Source organism: Oryctolagus cuniculus, chromosome 5 (assembly GCF_964237555.1).
Source record: "Oryctolagus cuniculus chromosome 5, mOryCun1.1, whole genome shotgun sequence".
NCBI lineage: Eukaryota > Metazoa > Chordata > Mammalia > Lagomorpha > Leporidae > Oryctolagus > Oryctolagus cuniculus.
The window spans coordinates 88,356,570-88,383,243 of record NC_091436.1 but is presented as its reverse complement, the minus strand read 5'-3'; the positions used below and the strand labels follow the sequence as shown (position 1 = coordinate 88,383,243).

Here is a 26,674-nt window from a genome sequence, read left to right as displayed (position 1 = left end):
GTGGAAATGCTTCCAACTTTTCTGCATTCAGTAGGATGCTGGCTGTGGGTTTTTCATAAATTACTTTGATTGTATTGAGGAATGTTCCTTCTATACCCAATTTGCTTAGAGTTTTCATCATGAAAGGGTGTTGAATTTTATTGAATGCTTTCTCTGCATTATTGAGAAAATCATATGGTTTTTCTTCTGCAATCTGTTAATGTGGTGTATCACATTATCCCTGCATACCAGGGATAAATCCCACATGGTCTGGGTGGATGATTTTTCTGATGTGTTGTATTCTATTTGTCAGAATTTTATTGAGGATTTTTGTGTCTATTTCATCAGGGATATTAGTCTGTAATTTTCTTTCAATGCTGCATCTTTCTCTGGCTTAGGGATTAAGGTGATGCTGGCTTCATAGAAAGAATTTGGGAGGATTCCCTCTTTTTCAATTGTTCTGAATAGTTGGGGAGAATTGTAGTTAGTTCCCTCCTACCCGCAACCCTCCCCTTTCCCACTCCCTCTCCCTTTCCATTAACATCAAAAATGTCATTTTCAATTATCTTTATATACAGAAGATCAGTTTAGCATATATTAAGTAAAGATTTCAACAGTTTGCACCCACATAGAAACACAAAGTGAAAAATACTGTTTGAGTACTAGTTACAGCATTAAAATCACAATGTACAGCACATTAAGGACAGAGATCTTACATGAGGAGTAAGTACACAGTGACTCCTGTTGTTGACTTAACAAATTGACACTCTTGTTTATGGCATCATTAATCACCCTAGGCTCTTGTGATGAGTTGCCAAGGCTATGGAAGCCTTTTGAGTTCACTGACTCTGATCATATTTAGACAAGGTCGTAGTCAAATGGAAGTTCTCTCCTCCCTTCAGAGAAAGATACCTCCTTCTCTGGTGACCTTTTCTTTCCACTGGGATCTCGCGGAGATCTTTCATTTAGGTCATTTTTTTTTCCAGAGTGTTTTGGCTTTCCATGCCTGAAATACTCTCGTGGGCTTTTGCTGTGTACCTTTGGGGGAGTCACATTGTCTTCATTGTTCATGTTTCTCATGTTTCTACATTTATTTTTAGGCATTTGTGGAACCACTGTTGGTTTTCTCCTCTGACGGATTTTATCTTTGAAATATGCTTCTGTGACTACTGGAGTGTCTGCTCTTTCAGTGGATATTCAGAGGTGTGCGCTGGGTGGGCCCAGGGAGATCTGGTCAGTGCTTGCGTATGGTTCAGGAGACCAGGGTGACGTCCACACTGGGTACGGTATATCTCCTAAGTTGTCAACGATGGGGAGGATATGATCATGCCAGTTGGTGAGATAACTGCCTCACCTCCTCTCTGCCAAGATGAGCAATGCCCAGGGTGAGCCTACAGTGGCTACAAATCCTAGCCACACATTTGTAAGAACCATACCAAGGATCTGTGCAGTCCTCATTGTGAGCACAGAACCCTATGCAATGATCCACCCCAAGCACTCAGGGAAATCTGAGCCTCTGAAGCTATACTCAGTGATTTCCTAGAGACCTAGTTACACTCCATGCCCTGTCATGCAGTCACCAAATTAACCACATCATGGTAGGCAAGGCTCCCCCAGTCACAGGGAACAGGGGATCCACTCTCAGCCCCATGAGACTGAGCTGCTCCATCCATGGAGAGAGCTGAGGCATTCCCAGCCAGCTGCCTGCTGGTGTTCCACCTGGCAGTTTCAATACAGGCACCAGTGATATAGAGGGGAGGAGCGTGCCTCTCAGGCTTAAGTGCACACTTTGCCCTCAGCCAATCCTCCAGGCCAGACTCAAAGCAATGGGGACTGTGGGGAGCACAGTCTCCCATAACATCTCCCGTAACATGGCAGGGCCCATCACCCAGGAGACAAATAAGTACTAAGACTGTGGACAAATAAATACTGAGGACAAATACTGAGATTACCGAGACTAGACTAAACTACTGGAACTGCTAAGACTAACTATGCATCTGATCTCCCACCATATGGCGCTGAGAGGGAGTAAACAACTTCCACACAGCTGCCTCACCAATTCGACTAACAAGTTGCAGGAGCTGATCCTGCCCCTGATTGGAGGAGAGCAGCATGCTCAGCACGTGGGGAGAGAATGCTAGCAGAGTTGGGATTGGTGGAAGAGGACTATAAAGGAGGAGAGAGACAACATGCAGTAGGAACATCTGAGGAACCCTTGAGAGAGCCGGCCGGTGGTGCCGCTCCTCCGCGGAAGCGGGGGAAGCGGCGGGGGTGCTGCCCCTCCGCGGAGGTGGGAAGGAGCGGCAGCAAACCCGGGAAGGGCCGGGGAAAGAGAACAGCTCAGGGTCCGGTGTCGTTCCTCCACGAGTGGGGGAGCGACAGGGGACTGTGGAATTATCCCTCAGATAAAGACTCCTAGCCCCACATGCACAAGTTGCAGCTGGCTGTACTCACCTTTTAGAATGGAGCATCTTCCCTTCTATTGGATGGGAGCCCTTGTGGAGGGGGATGGGAAGCAGGCAATGTGCTCTCCCTTCACAGGCTTCCCTGCTCCCAGCTAGAGCTCCAGGCCAGACTCCATGTGCTCCACAAGGTTCTCCCTCAGCACTGTCACCAGTGACTGAGGCTGTTGCAATCTCCTCTCATTTCTCTGTAAGAAAATGGCGTCCCCTCCTGATGCTGACTCTGATACAGGTAGGAGAAGACCAGAGGAGTACAGCCTGACTTTTTGCTGCCAAGTATGGCACTCTGCAGGAATACGGGAGAGGGAAGAAACAAGGCTGCTTCTCTGCTCCACACCTGACAGTTGCTTGGACCCCAGTCAGCTCTCCAGGCTGCAGTAAAATTCAGTGGTGACTGTAGAACTCCCTTTCAGCTAAAACTTCAAGCAGCAGGGCACACAAGGCACACAGCAATCTCTTCCTCCCTTGTCCTGGTGTGATGGCAGCTCACAGCCAGCAGCTGACTGCACCACGTGACTGGCAGCAGCATTGTCTCTGTCTTCTCTCCTCTCATCCCATAGATCCTTCACTGTTTTTTTCAGTTCTTCACCAAAAATTTCCATCAGGCCCCTGGAAATGTGGTTCTTTGTCCTTTTCATATCTCAGAGCCTATGCCCTATTCAGCCATCTTGGATTTCCTGATATTCTATTTATAAAATATCTTAATATAAACTGTGTAACTGTGCTTGTCTCATACTTTAACAATCTACTGGTTCACTCTCCACATGAAATGACTGGGCCTTGTCTGAACCAAAGCTTGGAGCTTGGAACTCAATCCAGATCTCCCACATGGGTAGCAGGGAACCAACTACTTTAGCCATTACCCGATGCCTTCCAGAGTCTGCATTAGCAAGAAGTTGGAGTTAAGAACAGAGCCAGTCCTGCCAGTGTACCTGGAAAAGCCCCAGAAGATGGCCCAAGTGCTCAGGCCTCTGCCACTCATGTGGGAGACCTAGAAGCAGCTCCTGGATCGTGGCTTTGGCCTGGCCCAGTCCTGGCTGTTGTAGTCATTTGCAGAGGAAACCATGGATGAAAGATCTCTCTTCTCTCTCTGTAACTCTGCCTTTCAAATAAATAAATAAAATATTAAAAAAAAAGAGGAGCCAGGACTCTAAGCTAGGCACTGTGCTATGGCATGTGGCATGTGGAAGTTCCAATCAGCATCTTAACTGCTAGGCCAAACGCCTATTCCATATATTTTAGATACTTACTGAAATGCTCAGGGAAAGGAATATGCTACCTGGACACTTACAGGAAGGGAACTATCCTCATGGGGGTGCTATAAATTCCTCCATAAATATCTCGTAGTTTATGTGGTCTACTCAATAGCTTTAAAAGATGTGGAAATCTCTAGTTAATGATATGAATACTGAAATATTTTAGGAGACATGTATTGATATCTATAATTTATTTTGAAATGCATCAGAATAAGATGGATGGATAGAATAGAGGATTGGATTAATTGATAAATTCATGAGCAAACATTCATAGTGAGAGGTTAAACAGCGGGATATATATGATAGTCACTTTAAAATTCTTTGAGGGGCCAGTGCTGTGGCTTAGCAGGTAAAAGCCACCGCCTGCGGTGCTGGCATCCTGGATCGAGTCTCGGCTGCTCCACTTCCAATCCAGCTCTCTGCTATGGCCTGGGAAAGCAATGGAGGATGGCCCAAGTCCTTAGGCCCCTGCACCAGTGTGGGAGACCCGGAAGAAGCTCCTGGCTCCTGGCTTTGGATCGGCGCAGCTCCGGCCATTGCGGCCAATTGGGGAGTGAACCAGCAGATGGAAGATCTCTCTCTCTCTCTCTCTCTCTCTCTCTCTACCTTTCCTCTCTCTGTGAACTCTTTCAAATAAATAAATAAATGTTTAAAAAATATATAAAATAAAATTCTTTGAAACTTGCTGTATCCTTAAAATTTTTCTTTATGTTAGGGAAAATTATGGAAGTGAAAGCAATTACCATGTAGTTGTCAGTATTATGGTATTTACAATCCCAAATTAAGGGCCTAATATTTTTAATTCAACTGGTAGAATGGAGGAATCAACCACAACAGTTTGACTATTTCTCTCTACTCTGTTTTCTCAAAGCTGCTTGTTTGATTGCTTAGTTAAAAGATTGGATTATTCTAATGTGAATATCCACAGTAAGGTGTTCTTGGTTGGAACTGCCTACAAGTATGATGGGAGCAATACCAAATGGGGTCAATCTCAGTGAAACTGCAAATAAGGCAATTCTCTTGTTACTATGGGCTTGGAGAATCCCTAATCCAAAATGCTCCAAAATTTAAAAGTTTTTAAGTACCAATGTTATATCACAAGTATAAAATTCCACACATGACCTCACATGACAGGTTGTAGTCAAAACACAGGTGCACAAAAAACATTGTTTAAAATTATCTTCAGACTATGTGCATAAGGCATATCTGAAACAGAAATGAAGAAATGATGTCTCATTGTGTATAGGCAAATATGAATATTCAAAGAAAACCACTTCTACTTTCAAGAACTTCGATGAGGGAGTACTCAGTCTATATTTCAAAATCCAAAAAATTACTTTTCAAGAAATCTTATTGTGGAACTTCACTGGAAATGGTCCAAGTTTTGTATGTCACATACAAAAACTTCCAAAGTGGGTATCCTGCTTTGGTTCTCCTAATTGGGGATCAAATATTTGAGTTGCATAAATTCCAACATCCTAAATTTTGTTCTCTTATCATATATAGTAAGTCTGGATGCTTCGGATAGGATATTTCTAGAGGCTGTCAAACAGACACAGACATATAGGGAAGAACACCCTATAGCTATCAACCTTAAGCACAATCAGAGGGAGGTTCTTCAAAGAATAATGACTTTATTGGGAATGGTAGAGCACCACATGGGAATAAGCACGCCATGGTAGTCTGTGAGCATATATCCAAAGGACATGAGGGAAGGGAAAGCTTGTAGAGGCAAAATGAATAGGGTTGCATAAGATAGTTTGAAACCATAATCATTGGCCACAAGAATGAATGACAAAGATGATGCCAGCCCAAGGTTGAGCAGTTGTGGGGAAGATGTACTTGCAGAAGAATTTTATGTGGCAGTGGCCTTTATGCAAGATCGTGGTTCGGGCAGAGTCTTTGGTGATACCCATTTTCAGGCATTCAAGAACAAGAACCCTTCCTTCATAACCATCCAGCTTGTTTCCTTCCTTCCTTCCTTCCTTCCTTCCTTCCTTCCTTCCTTCCTTCCTTCCTTCCTTCCTTCCTTCCTTCCTTCCTTCCTTCCTTCCCATATCAATACAAGTGACTCCAATTTGATTCTGACAATTTTCAGATAACAGTGAGGACAGATGTTAGTGAGATGCACCTACAAGCCAATGAAAGCCAAAGATTGTGGGTGGCCAGTAGAAGAGGTTGGAGAGCCCTCCAGATCCAACCTTGCTGTCAACCTGATTTCTGATTTCTGGCTTCCAGAAATATGACAGAATGAAAGTCTGTTGTTTCGACTCCAAGTTTGCAGCACTCTGAATTGCTAGCCCTAGAAAACTAATATGCTGATGAAAATGAAGTCCTATGGATTTAACTTCAAAGATCCATATACTCATAAATAATCTCTTTTCTTTCCTACAATCCCATCACTCATTTCTTCTTCTTACAGCCACATTACCCATCAATGTGCTTTAAACTTCAGTTAGAACAAACTGTAAAGTTAAAATACACCAGTAGAAGCAAGAACCAAGGAATGGGTTACACTTAGGTAGCAACATGGCAAGAAAGTCTGGGTTGCATTTTAGTTTTGCTCAAAGAAAGAGGCTTCTATGGGGCAGGTGCTGTGGCATAGTAGGCATAGTAGTTTGTGTCCCAGCTGCTCCTCTTTTGATCCAGCTCTTTGCTTATGGCCTGGGAGAGCAGTAGAAGATGGCCCAAGTCCTTGGGCAACTGCCCCCTTGTGGGAGACCTGGAAGAAGCTCTTGGCTCCTGGCTTTGGATTGGCTTGGCTCCGGCCATTGTGGCCATTTGAGGAGCGAACCGGCGAATGGAAGACCTTTGTCTCTGTCGCTCCCCGTCTTCGTGGAGGAGCGACACAGGACCCTGTGCTGTTCTTCTGTCTGCTCGGCCCTCCCCGGGTTTGCTGCTGGTTCTTCCCGGGTTGGCTACCGTCCCTTCCACCTCCGTGGAAGGGCAGTTCCCCCTGGCCACATTCCCCACTTCCGCGGGGGAGCGGCACACCGCCGGCCGGCTCTCTCCGGGGCTGCACAGGTGTTCCTCTTAGATGTTCCTGGTGCATGTTGTCTCTCTCCTCCTTTATAGTCCTCTTCCACCAATCCCAACTCTGCTACCCACACGCCGAGTACGCTGCTCTCCTCCAATCAGGAGCAGCTCCTGCAGCTTGTCAAGTTGGTGAGAGGCAGCTGGGTAGAAGCTGTTGCCTCCTCTCCCAGCGCCATATTGTGGGAGAGCAGATGCATAGAATAAGTCTTAATTCCAGTAACTTAGTCTAGTCCGAGTTGCTCCCCACATGTCTCTTCCTATCTGTAGTTCTGCCTTCCAAATAAATGAATGGGACGGGGCTTCTAGCATCTTTGATGACATATGTACTTTCTCTGCTGACAGCTTTCTTCCCCAAAATGAAAGAGCTAATAAGGAAAATAATTTTCTAAAAAGCCAAACAGAAATGAGTCTGCTTCTGGCTTATTTCAAGTGATTTTTTCCCCTACCTTTATCCTAAATTTCCTCACTAAACTCATATTATCTAGTCATGGACTGAGAAAAGCAGCAAAATACAGAGAAACTCTGAGATCATGTTCTCTTTAGAAACAAACAAAAAAAGAACTTTTTAAAAAATCATTTAGAACTGTATGCAAAATTTCATTTAATTTGTTGTGATTTTTTGTGGCAAAGTTATTAAGATTTTTCTCAGGAAAATGATGAAAATAAAAAGCTTTTTTTAAATTTTAGGCCATAGTACTTGGTAACTGGTGTTTCAGGGCATCAGAAAATAAGACAGTAGACTTTGAAAATTTCTTAGACTTCATTGTAACTTGCTGTTAATCCGGTTAAACACAATCACCAAATTGACTAGTACAAAATAATTTGCATTACCTGGCCAAGTGCGTGGCAAGGACAAGGTGTGTGGCTTAGGACAAACAAGGTCACCCTCAGCAATGACAGGAGCCAGCAATTGCTTTACAAAGAGCTTTCCGATACTACTTTTTCCAGTTTTTATAATCGCTAAAAAATGCTTTTTCTCTACTGCCAGCAGACCTCCCCTTGGGAATCTGTTTTCTTATGTCTTTGTAGCTCTCTCAAAGGATATAGTAGTACTTTGAATCACAGCATCTTTCTTTTTGTTCTAGGGGCCTTGCCTTCAGTTCTGAAGATCCAGATGGAGCCCCAGGGTAAAGCACCAGCTGCTCAGGATCGGTCAGGTTAGTAAAAACAAGTGTGGACTCATAAATATACTCTGCTTTTTGGACATAAAAGTGCCAGTGTTGCAGCTGAAGGGGAATCTGGTGGGCCTTTTGGTGACACTGGAGAACCGTGGATGCTCTTCTGTTGCGGTCTGCTATGGTTTGGGTATTGTTTGAGGGTGTCCCTTATGGTTTCTTGTAGTGAAATTTAATCTCTATTGTGAGGTACTAAAAAGAGTGGAAAATGAATCCAGATGGCAGTGTTTGGAGGTGGGTCCTTGAAAGGTGATCAGGATTGGGTGAGGTCCTCAGGGTGGAGCTCCATGTTTGAATCACCATTGTTTTATGAGAAGAGGGGGAGGGGCCAGAGGACACACATACACCAGGTGTGCCCTTGACCACCCTGGGACTCTCTCAGGAAGAAGGGCAGCACCACAATAGCTCCTAGATTCAACCTTGAACCTAAGATCATGTGCCAAAACAAACCTCTCCTTATACCTCAGCTAGCCTGTGGTGGTGTGCTATTACAACAGAAAGTGGGCTAGTCATACCAGGTCTACGGAAACTGTGTTGACTTTTAAATCCTAAACCCTAAACTAGTAAAAGGCTATGTAATCAGTAGCATTGTTTTAGATTTTTCCTCCCCAAATCTGTATCTGTCTGTGTGTTTGTCTACTTGCATTGGAAAGGAAGTATCTATTAAACATCTTTTCTTTACCCATATTTCTTTCTTAAACTCTGTGAATTAAAGTCCTCATGTGTCCATGAGAATGGAGTTTTTAAATATCTCTTCTTCAGATCTTGCTTCTCAAGTGGGAATAGCATAGGAACAATTTCTGAGCCTATAAGTGATTTTTCTTTCAAGGTCCTCTTGTCTCTTCACACCAACACATTGGCTATGTGTAATTCTGAGTCCCCAGGTGGACCATAACACACTGATAATTTAATCATATATTGTTATGGACAATTGCTTTTTGGTGGGATGGGATCAATTGGCCCATTTAAGAAAGAAAATTGCCAGCTCCATCACCATGAAGCCCGGGGCCTTATTTTCTTTAAAATAGCTCCTTGCCCGTTTGTGCTGGATTGGAGCAGCCTTCCTGTGCTTTCCTGGGGGCAGCATCCCAGAATGTGTTCTTGGCACACAACTCTGGCAGCTGCTCTGGGATGGCTGCAGGGCATTGCTCAGATCTGCCTGCCTACTTCCCTGTCTGAGCTCCTGCTACTGCCTAGGGTAATAGACGTAATAGTCACAATGCCCTGGGACTTGATGAGTTGAATACTACAAGTCTGTTAGAGCCACTGAACAGAGACCCATACAGTTTTCCCTTAAAAAGATGTTTGCAGTTATCCTTCTGCAGCTGTGCCACGAGCTTCTTTCTACACAGTTCTGGACACCAAGATCCTCCACAGAGCTTGACCCTTTCAGTTAAGGGTGCCCTGGTGAGCTGGTTGGCACATTTATCCCTTACTGTAGATACTTGTACACAGTCCAGTAAATATCTATTAAATGATTTAAGTCATACAGAAGATTGCTTACTCTGTTGCAAATATTCTGCATTTTGTGTCATTTTTAAAGTCCATAGATGACCATAATCTCTATATGACTTATCAGTTTAAGCCATGTGTCTGGTTTAGAATGGAACCTCACTGTCCAATAAGACAGCTGAAACGGAGCCCACAGTTTAATGTTCTTTGATGATTCCTTTTCATTCTGCTTCCAAAATCTGGGGGAACACCTACTGGAGTTTCTTAGAAACTCCATTCTCTAATCAGTTCTGCAAGTCCTGAGTTTGCCGCAAAACCTGGAGAACTAGTTTTTCAAACAATTCAATGGCCAGCTAAAGGAGTACATTGCATGGCTTAGAATGGCTGATTTATGAGTTAAATGATTTCACCTGATCCTGGGAGGGAACCGACAACTCATTCAGCTTCTCATCTCTACTCCATGAATAACTGTTCCTGTGACCACAGCAATGACAGGCACAGATTGATTCAGGTGACCTGCTGTTTATGGATTCACGGAGTCATACAGCAAAATACTCAAAAGAAGACTCAAGGAGCTGGTTCTCTTTCCATGAGGGAAGTCCTCTGTAAACTCTTTTCTCTTATAGGGCAGATATGGTACCAAGGTTGAGCCCAGATGGAATTAAAAGAACTCAGAAAGGCTGGCCCTGTGGTGCAATGGGTTAAGGCCCTGGCCTGTAGGTCCAGCAACCTTTGTGGGCACTGGTTTGAGTCCTGGCTGCTCTGCTTCTGACCCAGCTCTGTACTGTGGCCTGGGAAAGCAGTTGAGGGTGGCCCAAGTTCTTGGGCCCCTGCATCTGCGTGGGGGACTTAGAAGAGGCTCCTGGCTCCTGGCTTCAGATCGGCTCAGCTCTGGCCATTGTGGTCATCTGGGGAGCGAACCAGTGGATGGAAGACCCTTCTCTCTGGCTCTACCTCTCTCTGTGTAACTCTGCCTTTCAAATAAATAAAATAAATCTCTTTTTAAAAATGAATATAGCAGGAAATGGGTAGAATATAAAAATGATAGGGACTCTGAAGAGAAAGGTAGACGTTGTAGACCAAGTGGTGGGACTACTGAGAAGCAGAGATGAAGGTGGGAGGGAGGAGTATGAATGCAACAGCCTATGGATCCACACGCCATCTGGAAGAAAATCACCATTGCTGCTTTGTACAGTTATGTTGCTTGATTAGCTACTTTTCTTCAAACATCCCATCTCTCTGGCAAAATCTGACAATGTTTGGTATAGCAAACCCTGCTCTGATACTATGGGCTTCACTGCATTCTTTAAGGATATTCAAAGAACAGTTAATAAAGAAAGCCCTTCATTTTGAACTTGAGAAAAATCTGTCAAATTAGAATGATGTCACTATTTGGGTTTCTAAATTCCATCCCTTTATCCTCTTAATACTCATCTAAGCTATCTCTTCCTTAAGCACCAAGTCCCATGACTTCATATACTTCCTATACAGTAGACCTTGCATTGAACTCAAAGGGGCACTCCCAAGAAAGCAGGACATTCTCTTCTTGGCTTGGTGCCTGCTACCTGAAACTTGAACTCACCCTTCCCTCCTCCTTCCCCAGACTCCTGCGTGATCACACAGATGGGCAGTCCCAAATCAAACTCACAGGAGGCTGAGGTCCTTCCTAGAGGCTGGCTTGACAAGCAGTTTCACAGAGGCAGATCATCAAGAGGCTAAGCAGGGACCAGAGTGGGGTAGTCACTGTTGGTATTGGATCCACTCTAGCCTAGGGGACCTCTTGAGGTATCAAAGTGATGTGTACAGTATAGACCATTTACACAGACGTGACATCTCTACATTATATGCTCAGTTCATAGCTGGATTGTGACAGGGAGCCCTGTTCCCATAAACTCACAGATTCCAGCTTTGTTTACGAGAAGCAACCCTAGGCAGCCTGCTCCCCGCGCTACAGAAGGACTCTGCCACTAACAATTCAATCACTTGACTTGGCAGGAGACCCATCTTGACAAGGGGATTAGAGAGGGTCACCTACCTTCTTTATTGCTCCGGATAACCCCTGCCCCCTTAATGGGGAGAACAGAGTGCAGGCCTGCTGCCTAATCTTGTGCTTCCCAGAGCCGCTGCTCACTTGCACTGCCTGCAGGAGCACCACGCTAAGGAATTCACTTTTTTGAAAATTTTTATTATTTTTTTTTTTATTTGAACGTCAGAGTTACACAGAGAGGAGAGGCAGAGAGAGAGAGAGGTCTTCCATCTGATGGATCACTCTCCAGTTGGCTGCAATGGCCGGAGCTGTGCTGATCCGAAGCCAGGAGCCAGGAGCTTCTTCTGGGTCTCCCACGCGGGTGCAGGGGCCCAAGGACTTGGGCCAACTTCTGTTGCTTTCCCAGGCCATAGCAGAGAGCTGGATGGGAAGAGGAGCAGCCGGGACTAGAACTGGCGCCCACGTGGATGCCGGCACCACAGGCCAGGGCGTTAACCCGCTGCACCACAGCGCCGGCCCCGGAACTCACCTTTAACAGCACTGTTCTCAACAAAGCAAAGACAGGCCATAGCATGAGATCTCCCAAAACAGCAGACTAGGAACAAATGCTTTTCTATTAGAGTTGGAAGCGCTTTGGCCTGGAGATTTATTTTCCTCATTCTGTTTTTCACTTGGGTTCCTTTAGAAAAAGTGTTTTCAGTTCTCCAAGCAGCCACCATTACTTGTGAACAGGAAGCAACCCATCTCCGGAGAATCTGAGAATACTAGTGGACACACAGAGAGGCCAGCCCAGTGACACATGAGTCGTGGGGAGCAGCTGCAGCATCTCCTGGAAAACAGCCTGGCAGCCTAGTTTCTTTCTTTCTTTTTTTTTTTTTTAAAGATTTATTTATTTACTTGAAAGTCAGAGTTACATAGAGAAAGAGAGGCAGAAAGAGAGAGAGGTCTTCCATCCTCTGGTTCACTCTCCAACTGGCTGCAACAGCTGGAGCTGTGCTGATTCAAAGCCAGGAGCCAGGAGCTCCTTCCAGGTATCCTACGTGGGTGCAGGGGCCCAAGGACTTGGGCCATCTTCTCTACGTGGGTGCAGGGGCCCAAGGACTTGGGCCATCTTCTACTACTTTCCCAGGCCATAGCAGAGAGCTGGATCGGAAGTGGAGCAGCTGGGACTAGAACCGGCACTGTAGGTGGTGGTCTGTTTGGAGCAAAAGCCATTCCAATGCCAAAGTGATGCTCATCAGGTGTGGACCATCCTTGTCATCCCTTTTTTGTGTGAACCTGGAATTGAAGCCAAACTGGTTGGGATAACTGATGTTACATCACAAAAGGGAGAATAGAGATGCATTGACTTACCCAAACATTGACTTTTGGACTCAAAGGTCCAGATTCTAAATCTCATCTTTAGGGCAGGAATGTGATTGATGCTAACATTGTACACAAGAACAGGAGCCACTGATCTGTGATGTGTCCTTACTGTGCAGCACTGATCTGTGACGTGTCCTTACTGCACAGCACACCCAACTCAAGCTCTTCACTTACGTGCTCTGATTTTTCTGGACGCAGGACTCCTGGATGCAGAGCTTATCCCCACTTCACAGACGAGAAAACTGAGGCACTGAACAAGTTAGTAACAGAATGGAGATTTGACCTAAATGTCTTTTACCCTGACCCTGAGTTCTCACTGCCTCCTTAACTGCTTTAATCTCTTCCAACAACTTTATTCCATTCATTGATTTTTTATTTTTATTTTTTCACAAATAACAAGGGCAAGCAATGTTTTGCCAGGGCACAGACACTCCTGAGTGTGGAGCTGCCTTTAGTAGTGAGCTTTTCCACATCTCCCCATCTGCCTAGGTAGATGTGTCTTCTAAATTATTTTTACTTGATGCCCTTTTCTTCCTATCAGTATTCTGTCTTTTCAAGTGTTATAAATAATATATGAATGTATCATATACAGCTTTAAATTTATCATGTCATTTATATGTATCATGTAATTTTATAATATTTATATAATATATACCATGTATTTGTATATATATCATATATTCTTTACATACTATATGACATTTATGTTATGTATGTGCCATAGTTCAAATGGGTGTGTCCTCCCCAAAATTTGTAGGTTAAAATCCTAACCCCACAAGGTTTATTAAACCCACATGGTTTATTAAGCAGTGAAGCCCTTTGGGAGGTGATTAGGTTCTGAGGGTAGAGAACTGCAGCTCTGTGAACCAGAAAGTGGGCTCTCGCCAGTGCCGCGGCTCACTAGGCTAATCCTCCGCCTTGCGGTGCCAGCACACCGGGTTCTAGTCCCAGTCGGGGTACCGGATTCTGTCCCGGTTGCCCCTCTTCCAGGCCAGCTCTCTGCTGTGGCCAGGGAGTGCAGTGGAGGATGGCCCAAGTGCTTGGGCCCTGCACCCCATGGGAGACCAGGAGAAGTACCTGGCTCCTGCCATAGGATCAGTGCGGTGCGCCTGCCGCAGTGCGCTGGCCGCGGTGGCCATTGGAGGGTGAACCAACGGCAAAGCAAGACCTTTCTCTCTGTCTCTCTCTCTCACTGTCCACTCTGCCTGTCAAAAAAAAAAAAAAAAAAAAAAAAAAAAAAAAAAAAAAAGAAAGTGGGCTCTCACCAGACAGTGACTCTGACTCTGCCAGTGTCTTAACCTTGGACTTCGCAGCCTCCAGCACTGCAAGAAATACATTTCTGTTGTTTATAGGAGGGGTTTAAAAAGCTTATGGAAAATGTGAATCGTGATACAACTATGCATGGGTTTCAACATTAAAATTTTTGTTTTAATTTAGACACACACACTTGAAGAGAGGAAGAGAGCGAGAGAGCAAGAGAGAGAGAGAGAGAGAGAGCAAGCCAGCTCCCATCTGCTAATAAACTCCCCAAATGCATGCAGCAGCCCCTAGCTGGGGCTGGAGCTTGGAACTGAGAATGCCCTGCAGCTGGCAGGAAGCCAGTTACTTGAGCCATCACCATCACCTCCCAGGGTCTACACTGGCAGTAAATTGGAATCAGAAGGCAGAGCTTGGAACTGAACCCAGGTACTCTGATATGAGATATGGCAGTGTCTTAACCTCTAGGTTAAGTGCCCATTCCTGTTTAAAAAAAAAAAAATTAAAAGGCAGAGGAGAGACAAAAGAGAAACAGACAGAGAAAGAGAAAAGAAAGAGAAAGGAAAGAAAAGGATCTCGTATCAGCCGCTTCACTCCCAGCTGGAGCTGGGCCAGGCTGAAGCTAAGACCCAGGAATTCATGTCGGTATCAGGGATCCATGTACTTGAGTCATTATCTGTGACCTCCCAGCGTGAATATTAGCAAGAAGTTGGACTGGAAGCAGATCTGGGACTCAAACCAGGGGACTGTGTACATTCCACTTAGGTTGTGTGCATTCCAAGTGGAGTCTTTTTATATATAAAGATTTTATTTATTTATTTGAAAGGTAAAGTTACAGAGAGTGAGAGGACAGACAGAGAAAGGTCTTCCATTTGCTGGTTCAGTCCCCAAATGGCCGCAGTAGCTGGAGCTGCGCCGATCCGAAGCCAGGAGCCAGGAGCTTCTTCTAGATCTCCCACACGGGTGCAGGGGCCCAAGCACTTGGGCCATCTAGTACTGCTTTCCCAGGCCACAGCAGAGAGCTCTATCAGAAGAGGAGCAGCCAGGACTAGAGCCAACTCCGCATATGGGATGCTGGCACCCCAGGTGGAGGATTTAACCTACTGCAACAGGGCGCTGCCCCCCACCCCCCGCAAGTGGAGTCTTAACTGCTACACCAATGCCCACTCCCATTTTTAAAAAAATCTTAAATAAAATTTATTTAAGAGGCAGTAGTGGGGGAGAGGCAGGTGGGAAGAAAATAGATTGATTGCAAAAATTTTTGCAGTGGGTCCAGCATTGTGGCAAAGTGGGTAAACCTGCCACTTCTGATGCTGACATCCCATATGGGTGTCGGTTCAAATGCTGGCTGTTCCACGTTGGATCCAGCTCCCTGCTAATGGCCTGGGAAAGCAGCAGGTGATGGCCCAAGTGTTTGGGCCCCTGCTATCCACATAGGAGACCTAGATGAAGCTCCTAGCTTCAGCCTGGCTCAGCCCTGGCCATTGCAGCCATCTGAGGAGTGAACCAGCAGGTAGAAGATCTCTGTCTCTCCCCCTCTTTCTGTAACTCTGCCTTTCAAATAAACAAATAACAATTTTTAATTAAAAAAAATTTAAAAATTGTTTTTTGGCCTTTTGGCTAAGATCAAGAGTAATAAAAATTATAAGAAGTTTTTTGTACCAAAATAAATTCATCTTTTATTTCCATTTCCCATGAACTTTTTAAAGTACCCAATTAAACCATCCTGTCTATGGTATTTTGTTGTAGCAGCGAACAGACGGAGACAATATATCTCATACAGTGTATGCACATGTGTGTATCTGTGTACGCATGTAGATCATGTCTTGTACTTTAGGTAAAACTTAACTTTGCCCTCAGTTCATAAGAACCTGACGAAGAGGGAAGGAAGCCTGCTGCTATCTCTCTGTTAACATCTCCCTCTAAACTGAGTCTTGCAGGACACCTGCCATGTGTGTCTACTCTTCTTCATGTCCAAGGCAGACAATGCCTGTGATGTCACAGGTGACTATTTCTGGACCAATACAATCCAGTGATTGTAATGAAAATCCTGGATGTGTGCCAGAAGACTAAAGGCAAGAATTTAATTGAGCAGAAAATATAAAAATGCACTGAAAAATAATCATGCAACTCCCAAAGTCATCAGTGCTTTAAGTTGAGGATTACACTAGAACTCCTTTTCCCCAAGGCATCGGTGCTGTGTATTTCACCAAGCGTTTCTGCTATCAGTGCATAGTTATTTATTTTATTCTTTTAGTTTCTTTGAAGTCATGAAATGTTGTTAACTTTCTACTACTTCTAACGTGCAGTAATTTCACAAGAAAAGTATACTTTAAAGACACAATATGAGAGTATTAATATTTGATTGATATGACTTGAGGTTATCCACTAGGAAACACTGATAAAGTACACGGTATGTGCCAAGCATGGAGTTTTAAAAAATGAATAAGATATAGCATCCACCTTTGAGAACCTCATAGCTTAGACATTAAAATATATTGGGGCCAGCGCCGCAGCTCACTAGGCTAATCCTCCGCCTTGCGGCACCGGCACACCAGGTTCTAGTCCCAGTCGGGGCGCCAGATTCTGTCCCAGTTGCCCTTCTTCCAGGCCAGCTCTCTGCTGTGGCCAGGGAGTGCAGTGGAGGATGGCCCACGTGCTTGGGCCCTGCACCCCATGGGAGGGCAGGATAAGTACCTGCCTCCTGCCATCAGATCAGCGCGGTGCGCAGGCCGCGGCGGCCATTGGAGAGTGAACCAATGGCAAAGGAAGACCTTTCTCTCTTGTCTCTCTCTCTCTCACTGTCCACTCTGCCTGTCAAAAAAAAAAAAATATATATATATATATATTGGGCAGGCATTTAGCCAAACAGTTAAGACACCTGTGAAGATGCCCATGTCCTGTATTGGAGTACAGGGTTCAATACCTAACTCTTGGTTCATGACTCCAGCTTTCTGATGATGCAGACATCGGGAACCACCCATGTGAGAGATCTGGATTGCATTCCTAGCTCCTGGCTGAAGCACCGGCCCAGCCCTGGCAGTTGCAGGCACCTGGGGAGTGAACTCCAGGATGGGAGTTCTGTCTGCCTGTCTACCTGCCTCTGTAGCTCTCTGCCACTCAAAAACGTGTGTGTGTAGGAATATGAGCTGCTCCCTAACATGTCAGGGCTGCGGGGTTGGGAGATGTGGTAGACATGGAACACTTCAACAGGAGCTATCAGGGTTGAACTTTCTTTCTCCCTCCATAACTCGTTGTATGCTCCTCGGCATGTCATTGAGCTTCCCTCAACCTCAGCTTCTTTGTCCATGATAGGGGTAATAGCTACTCTATTGCTCAGGCAATCCTCATAGGCTCAAATCAGAAAATATATGCAGGTACCAGCACTGTGGAGTACTGGGTAAAGCATTGCTTGCAGTGCTGCATCCCACATGGGAGCCAGTTCGAGACCCAGCTGCTCCACTTCTGATCTAGCTCCCTGCTAATGTGCCTGGGGAAGCAGTAGAAGGTGGCCTAAGTGCTTGGGTCCCTGCACCCACATGGGAGATTTGGAAGAAGCGCCTGGCTCCTGGCTTTAGTTATGCCCAGCTCCAGCCGTTGTGGCCATTTGGGGAGTGAACCAGCAGATGGAAGATCTCTCTCTCTCTCTCTTTCTGTCTGTAACTCTGCTTTTCAAATAAATAATTCTTTAAAAAATGTAAAACATTTTGATAACTGGGTCAGATATTTGTCAGCTCCATTAGGGCAGGGGTTTTTGTCTGTGTTGCTCACTCTTGGATCCCCAGCATCTAAAACAATGCCTGAATCATGACATATGATATATAAGTATGTTAGTATATATATGTGATATATGTTATATATGTACTAATATATTGATTGAATAAATATATATATAGTACATATTAATTGAATGAATGCACATCATAATTTAAAAAAACCCTGGCCTTTCCCTTTAAAGGATTCAAAATTATAGTAATCAGTTCTTGTATTTTACAGAAGGAAAACACTCTTTTGGTGTAAGTTCTAGAGCCACCACATCTCATGGCTGGAAAGTATCTTGAAGTACACACCACCCGTCCTTGCAGGGTGACGTGAATATCCTTGACTCAATTCTTGTCACATGCTTGTCCAGCCTGTTCCCGATCACAGCCCCCAGAGAGGCGCTCGCTGGGATCCTGGGCAGAACTTCCCCTCACTCACCTGAACTCTCTGTCCTCTGGAGGGCGCAGAGCAATCCTTCCCCAGGCCCTGGGCCTTCAAAGATCAGTGACACTCCCTACCCCCAGATTTCTTGTATGCCAGATAGAAGGAATGATTTGTTACTTGTACACGTAAAGCACTTAACCACTATATTTCTTGTTAATAGGTTAAGCAGAAATTTAGGATTTTTCAATAAACACATCAACAAGAACTGTCAGTGGGATACATTTGCTATTCCCCATAGTAGGCTCTTGCTTACAAATGTGAACATTACTGGCCCCACCTGTTGGTAGACATCTGGAAAATGTCTGCAAATGTAAAATGAGTAGTAAGGTGCAGAGAGAATAGCTGTTGTTTACATCTGCCATCAGACAAGTAAATACAAGTACCACTGCAGCAATCCTTACTGTAGAAAGAAACCTGGAGTCTACCTGTTGATAAGGAGAGAGCTAAATACATGGTGGCATCCACTCAAATATAACCACCATGACAATGTGATGATTGTAAGCATTATGTAATAAATGCCTACAAAATGAGGATCCTGGGGCAGCTTTGTAGCTCCATGGTAAGGGTTTTCTTGGGCTGTCCTCATCTCATAGCAGGGTATGTGCTGCATGGCTGTGCTCCTGGTTCCAGATTCCTTCTGAAGTGTGCTCTGGGAGGAAGCAAGTGATGGCTCGAGTACTTGGGTCCCTATCACTCACATGGGCGATCCAGATTGGTTGAGTTCTGGGCTCCTGGCTTCTGCCTGGCCCAGCTCTGGCTGTTACAGGCTTTTGGACAGTGAAACAGCAAATGGAAAATTCTCTGATCTCTCTCTCTGCCTTCCACATAAATAAAAAAAAATAATTATTTAATATGAGGGTACTTCAAAAAGTTTCTGGAATAACAAAAGGTAAGTTTACTTTGGTCCCCAAAACACTGGTACCTACATAGGTTTTTATAATACTTGTTTTCCATAAACTTTTCATTGGAAAAACTACAAAAGAATTTCAATTTTTCTGTACCAAAATAAACTTATTTTTTAAATTCATTTTTCCATGAGTTTTTTGAAGAACCACATATAATGGAATTATATGAGAAAATGTAAATTTATGGGTACCACACGATTACTATATAAACAAACATTTTACAAAAGTCTAAAAGTAAATGCAAAATGCCATCAATCATTGGTAGTTTTATGGTGTGAAATTATAGATGATTTTCCTTCCTTCTCAGAAGTGCTGATAACACCTTTGAAATAAAAAGTTTAAAAGTTTTTATATTGGGGCCAGTGCTGGTAGGGTAGCGAGTAAAGCCGCCACCTGTGGTGCTGATATCCCACATGGGTGCTGATTTGAGTCCTGGCTGCTCCACTTCCAATCCAGCTCCCTGCTAATGTGCCTGGGAAAGCAGTGGGAGATGGCTCAAGTGCTTGGGCCCTGCACCCACTTGGAAGACCTGGAAGAAGCTCCTGGCTTCAGATTGGCCCAGCTCCGACCTTTGTGGCCATTTCTATCCCCCTCCCTCCCTCCCTCCCCCCCCCCGCCTCTGCTTCTTTGTAACTCTTTCAAATAAATATAAATATTTATAAAAAAGTTTTTCTATTCCAATATTCCTTTCTGATATTTGCTTTTGTTTTATTTGTTTATTTGAGAGCAGAAAGAGTGCACAAGAGCGAGAGAAACAGGCAGAGAGAGCTCCTATCTGCTGCTTCACTCCCCAAATACCTACAATGGCAGGCGCTAGACCAGGGTTGAAGCTGGGAGCCAAGAACTCAATCCAGGTCTCTCATGAGATGGCAGAAGCCCAGTGGTTTGGTCCATCACTGCTGCCCAGAGTATATATTCGCAGGAAGCTGGAAGTCAGAGCAGGAATTGAATCTAGGTACTCCAATATGAGATGTGAGCATTGTAACTGCCAGGTCAAATGCCTGTCCTTTTTCTGACAGTTTATGCATACACACACAAACCCCCCCCCCACACACACACTCATCTGCTCCTTATTATTCATCTTCTTCATATTCAGTCTGTTTCTGCAAAATAAATATGCATTTGTGTGGGGCCAGAATTGTTAGGAATAGCATTAATGACAATTTGAGGAAAGCAGATGTGTGCTGAATGCTTTCAGTGCATGGGGGCACATTCCTGTGCTTGCTAAGCTTTGGTTTCTTCACCTACAAAGAGGAGACAGCGATGACAGCCACCACTTTCTCTGACAGCAAATGGAAAAGAGAGACTCTCTGGTCCTTACTGTGCTTCATGTTATTCCTAAAATTGTATCACAGCCAGTGTAAGGCATGCCAGATCTATTTCCCGGTGGGACAGTGAGGGCAGCTGAGTCCAGTGGTTGTGAGTGCGCTAACAGCCACTACTTCTTAAGGTTGTTTTGAGGACTGAATGTGATAATGTTGTGTGTGTGTAAATGAGAACTGTCAAGAAAATCACCAGGAGGTACCCAAGGGTGACAGGACTACGGCTGAGAGGTAAGGGCAGCCTCCCCAAGGCGAGGTCACCCTCTGACTTTCTGCTGCTGAGCGGTGACTTCTGGAAGCTGAGGGAGAAACAAGGAGAGTGTGGAATATGCTGGGCAGGTTCTGGACCAACAGAGCTAAGGAGACTGCAGGCGTTTGGTGAAGGCAAGACAAATGGGTGCTCACCCCCATTTGGGCACTGAGGTGGCTTTTGGGGATTGCAGCTGGGTCAGTTTGTATCTTATGATTCCAGGCACATGTGGGCTCAATCCTGAACTGATACCAGAGAATGAAATCCAGACGGTGATGGTAGTGAGGGCAAAGCTCTCTGGAGGCAAAGGAACCAGGACGGGAGAGGTGGCCTCCAAGGGCAGACAAAGCCAGGTGGGGCTGCAAGACCCCATTTTGCCCTCACTGCCGGGGGTTGCCAGAGCTGTGCAGAAAAGAGAGGGGGCACGAATACACAAGGAGCAGTGCACACATAGCTGCATCTCCAGTGTCAGAGCTGGACTCAATGTGATTTTCCATTTTGGAATAATTCCAGCCTGCCTTATATTGGCTGTGATTCAGTTTACGGAGTAACAAGAAGCAAGGAGCCAGGACAAACCCGCCTCTCTCTTCCATTTGCTGCCAGAGTGGATGAGCCCAGAGCCAATAAATTGAAACTTCCTCATTGTTGTGTGATAATAAACAAACAAGAAGCCACCAGCAATTCACTGAAAAAATGCACGAATTCAATTTTGAGGAAAACGGAAGTGTTAGAGCCTAGAGCTACCCAACCGTCATAAGGCTATGGTTTCTTCCTGGTGCACCGGCTGCCTCTGGTTGGGTAGCATGGATTCAAGTTGACATTTCAGATGCCTCGCTGCTCCATCTTCCTGATCGAATGCCAAACACGAGCTCAAATACGTGGATGTTTTGTCTGCCTGGCGCTCCGTGGGTGGAACTCTGCAGTTCTCCTGGGGGAACAATAAGATCAGCAGCAAGAGGGAAGCTGCAGGCAGACACAGAAGCATCACAAAGGAGGGAATGGGATGCGTTTTACAGGAGAGGCCCTGAGAGTGAGCTCATGAAGGGGTATGGCGTGCCCAGGAAAGTGTTCCATGGAATAACTGACAAAATGAAAACTGTGTTCACGTATTCAAGAGGAAGTATGCTAAGTTTAAGAGAGCAACGTGCTGGGGCCGGCGCTGTGGCATAGCGGATAAAGCCACTGCCTGCAGTGCCAACATCCCATATGGGCGCTGGTTCGAGTCCGGCTGCTCCACTTCCGATCCAGCTCTCTGCTATGGCCTGGGAAAGCGGTAGAGGATGGCCCAAATACTTGGGCCCCTGCACCCACATAGGAGACCCAGAAGAAGCTCCTGGCTTCAGATCAGCACAGTTCTGGCCATTGCAGCCAAAGGGGGAATGGACCAGTGAATGGAAGATCGATCTCTCTCTCTCTCTCTCTCTCTCTCTCTGCCTCTGCCTCTGCCTCTCCTTATCTCTTTGTGTAACTCTGACTTTCAAATAAAAAAATAAATTTTTTTTTAAAAAAGAGCAGCGTGTACAACCAAGACAAGGCAAATGAAATCCAACGTGTGCCAATGGGTGAGAAAGGCAAAGTTTGCAAAAACAAAACGATACCCTTAGGAGCAATGGATGGAGAGGACTGTCATTAATGAGATGGGAGAGAGTGACAGTGGCAACATGAGCAGCTGCAGCCTGTGCCTTCATATCCCAGGAGTGCCAGGGTTTCTGAGTACTTGCCCTCCTGCTTATTTTCTGAAACTTAATTGAGTCGATGGGGAAATTGTATCCTTGAAGTAAGTTATCTTTGCTGCTCCCTTGGATAGCTTGGGCTAGCAGGCTACCTGTGTCTGTGAGTGTGGCTTTGTCTTTGATTTGGGTGGACGATAGGCAATCCTATTCCCTAAACAAAGTCTGAAGCCCAGAAACATTAAAGGTAGCTGTGTCATAGTATATGTCTTAACACCTAAAATCATTGTCAAATGTTCTAAGTGTCTCCTTCCAGTGGCCCTTGCCTTGTTGTTTGACTTATTAAAAATCACACACAGACAAACATTAATTATTAGGGAGGTGTCTGTCTGAGACAGGTCTGCATTTTACTGCTTCCTGCTGTGTCCACTGGCATAGGTCCTAATCAATTGGAAAATAAATGGAGCCGTCTCAGGACTAGAGCCAACACTGAGCCCTGCTTTCTGGATCTGAGAGCTGCCAGGCAGTCCCTTGCCAAAATGCAATGCCAGAACCCATGTTCCCCTGTCTCCTCACTGTTTCCTTTCCCGTGTGCCCCTGTGTCTACAGTGATGCCTCTGGGTATTCTCCCAGTTCATTGTGTTTCCAAGTCTTTGTTACTCAGGTGCTTGGAAACATCCTTGTTACATTTCATTTCTGTATATTCTTTTCCATCAAAAACTGCTTAACTACATGGTATCATCCTGAACAAATGGAAAGGAATTACCCTGTTTCATTTGGTATCCCCTCACTTTCCTAAAAGCATCCCCCATGCCAAGAAGGGTCTAGGACAATGGAAGATACTCACCACTGAATGAACGAATGATTTTCCCAAAGGATGAATCAGATTTTTTTTTCCCTTCAGAAGCTCTCTTGTTTTCTTACTATTTTCTCTATTATTTCATCAATTATTTTCTCTCTTGACTCTATCTTCAAATCTCTCCTCGTGGGTCCTTGTTCTCTCATCTACAGACTCGTTTAAGTCTCTCATATGAAACAAATGAATAAATACAAAATGAGCACGTCTTTCCTCTTGACTCTGCATCCCATAGATTTATTCAGGATGTGTTTGCTGGGCCTACTACATGCCTGGGACTGTTCCTGGTGCTGGATGGAAGCAGAACAGTTGCGGCTCTCATGAAATTAATGAAAAGATCCAATGATAAATATACAAGCAAGAGGTGCTGTAGTGACAGTTCTGTACCTAGGGCTAGGTCATTTGGTGCACTTGTTGGAAGACCTCCCAATGGCCCTTCCAGTGGCTTGGGTCAATAGAGTGTGGGCTGGATTTTGGCCCTCCTGGCCTGCTGGCCTTCCATAGGCCTGTGACTCCATTCTCCTCCTTTCTCCCCCAGCCTCCTTAGAAGAGGAGCCTGTAGGAGTAATCTACTCCATTATCAGCAGCAATCTGGCCTCAGGCCCCACCTTGTGACTCTGTACAGAGTGCACAGGCTTTGGTTCTTCATCACTCAGCTTGGCCTTTAGACGGTATTTCCTGCTTCTCCATTGGATTCCACCTGCTGTTGCTCAACTGTTTCTCTGGTTGCTCCAACAGCAGCCTTCTTCTCATTTCATGTTCTCAGAGAGTGGTTTCACCTGTTCCCCCAGCTCAACCCACACCTCTGCACTGATGCAGCCCAGTGGTCTTCAGAACTCCACTCCTGGTTTCCCAAGGCCCGGCTTCATGGGTGTGGGACCAGTGCAGTGGCACAGGACTCTGAGCTCACCGGGGCCTGTCCCTTGGTGTTGCTGTGGATTCCTTCTGAGAGGAGCAGCATGGTGGGGGCAAGAGGTGCGGAGTCACCACACAGACCCCGGGAACCGGGTGAAAGCAGGCCAGAGGCAAGCAGCCCACAGACTCGTTTATTTCAGTTGCTACAGCAGCTTATATAGCCAAGGCAGCCAATCCGGTCAAGGGGAAGTCTATGCCCTAACCAATCACACCCAGTTGCCAGGCAGTTTCCGAAGCCATCCAATCACAGCCTGTTGCCAGGCAGGCTCCATTGTCATGTGGTTTCCAAAGCCGTCCAATCAGAGCCTGTTGTCAGTCAGGCTCTGTTGTTGTGTGGTTTCCGAAGCCATCCAATCACGGCCTGTTGCCAGGCAGTTTCTGTTGCCAGCAGCCATCTTGGCATGACCTTCTCATTCCACCACACCTTGGGATCTGATACTCTGGTCACCATCTTGAAATTCTTAGAACCCTTTTCTTTGAATTTTGAATCATTGTTCCATAGGTCTGTTGGTCTTCTCAGGCTGCCATAACAAAATACCACAGAGGAGATGGTTTAAAAAATAGAAATTTGTGTTCTTTCACTCCTAGAGATCGAAGCCTATGATCAAAGTACTGGCAGGGTTGGTTTTCTCTGAGGGCTGTAAGGGAAGGGTCTCTGTTGCAGGCCTTGGGCTGCAGAAGGCCACTCTCCTGTGCCTCTTCACATGGTCATCCTTCTGTATGCACACACCCCCCTGTGTCTCCTCTTATAGGAACACCAATCAGCCGGGATTAGGGACTACCCTGATAGCTTCCCCATAACCCTCCCTTTAAGAAGCCCCCATCTCCAAATATAGTCACATGCTGAGGTCCTAGGAGTTTGAATCTGTGAATTTTCTGGAGGACACAATTTAGCCCAGAGCAGTGAGTGAGGTCCGATGGGGCAATGGAGCAAGGCTTGGGGTCTGGGCCCACTGTGGTCCTGCTCTCTGCAGCTCCCCTGGAACATGTTTTCAGCTGCCAGCTTCATGGCTTACCAACTGCCCAGCAACCCCCCTCTTTTGCCCTTTGGGGGAACATGAATGCAGCTGCTGAGAGGGCTGGGGTCTAACTTGTCGGGGCTGACAGCACCACCGCGTATTTGGAGGCAATTTGACTGAGGCAAGCCTCAGACTCACCCCCAGTCCAGGTCCCCAGCATCTCCTGACTGGAGTTGGAATTCCTTGGGGTTTATCTGTGGTCCATGGGTCAGCCAGCAGTAAAGGGAAACTGACCTCCCCATCTCCAGATATAGGGTCAGTCAGCCCCTTTGACATTTTGCCTAAAAGCAAGAGAACCCTGGCCTGGAAATTGGCTTGCACAGACACTGATTTTTCATACATCTCCAAGGGGTGATGGAGTCCATGCAGGACCCTGTAGCCACCTATGACTTGGCCCTGCCTTCTCTCACTGTCTCCTCACTAGTGTTCTGAATGTCACCGCCACCCTCTGAACAAAGCTTTGTGCTCACCTCTCTGCCATATGCTTTCCTTCATTATCATGGCAACAAACTACTATCAATCCTTTGAAAAGAAAATGACATTCCATCTTCTTGGGGAATCCTTCTTGTCACCTCCTACTTCCCATCGCCTAAGGTAAAACAAAGAGCTCCTTTAGGGTCTCCATGAATCTCTTTGATAAGGTTCCTAACACAGTTTCGATTATTTCCTTCCCTGTATGCCTTCCATGAGATTGGGAGCGATTTTGAGGGCAAGAACTGTGTTTTAATTATTGCTGTTGCCTGGAGCCTAGTGCAGGCTGACCACAGTAAATGTAAATCTTCGCTGAAGAATCAAATGCATGCATGATTGAATGCATGAGCTTGTGATGAAAAGCATGTCTTTCCCAGTCAAAACAGTGATGGCATTAAATCCCTGCTCACAATGACTAGGATTGTGACTTTAGGGAAATTACTCAGCAGCCTCAGTTTTGCAATCTCAAAATGGGACAAATAGAGTACATCTCAAGGCAAATCATGGTTAATTTAGATTGATAAACAGCAGCAATAGCTAAATATAACTCCATCCTATCATTAAATTTCTGAGCATTGGGCAGTGTTTTGAAATGAAAAGACAAAAGGCAGTGAAGTTGTGTTTTGCAGATCTTTATTAATAACAGCAACAGCAAAATGTATCCATTAAATGCCCACTGGGTGCAAGACTCACCTGGGATCTATCAGGGGTGTTAAGATGTATTATGCTATCATCTGAAATAAAGTAGAAAAGAACAGGTGCGCTAAGAGAGATGTCTCATTTTATAGTAAGAGTTCATTTGCAGCTGGACAGTGAGAAAGGCTTCCTGGAAGAAGTGGCATTTGAGATGTACCTTGAAGGAAAGTCAGAAAGGTGCTCTGGTACTGGGGAAAGGAACAAGGGACTGACAGGAGGCATGGGAAGGCAGAGAAATGTGAGCTCTGTCGTACTGCTAGTGAGGCTGTTCTCCTGAGAGCTGCAGTTTGGGTTTCTGGAACTTATAGCTAGTAGCCTGGCTTTTTCCACACAGCACAGAGCACCTCGGGTTTGGCACCGCTACCAGAACACAACCATCTGATGCTGACAGGTAA

General features: G+C 45.4%; 1 protein-coding gene across 1 annotated transcript in view; it reads left to right on the top strand.

Moving 5' to 3' along the window:
- The window catches only part of CYB5R4 (cytochrome b5 reductase 4), a 183,825-nt gene extending 175,932 nt beyond the window's left edge, over positions 1-7,893 (top strand). The window contains exon 16 of the mRNA XM_008263160.4: positions 7,819-7,893. Coding sequence (XP_008261382.1) covers positions 7,819-7,864 — 46 coding nt within the window. The 3' untranslated portion in view covers positions 7,865-7,893. The remainder of the gene's footprint in view (positions 1-7,818) is intronic.
- The last annotated feature ends 18,781 nt before the right edge of the window (positions 7,894-26,674 follow it).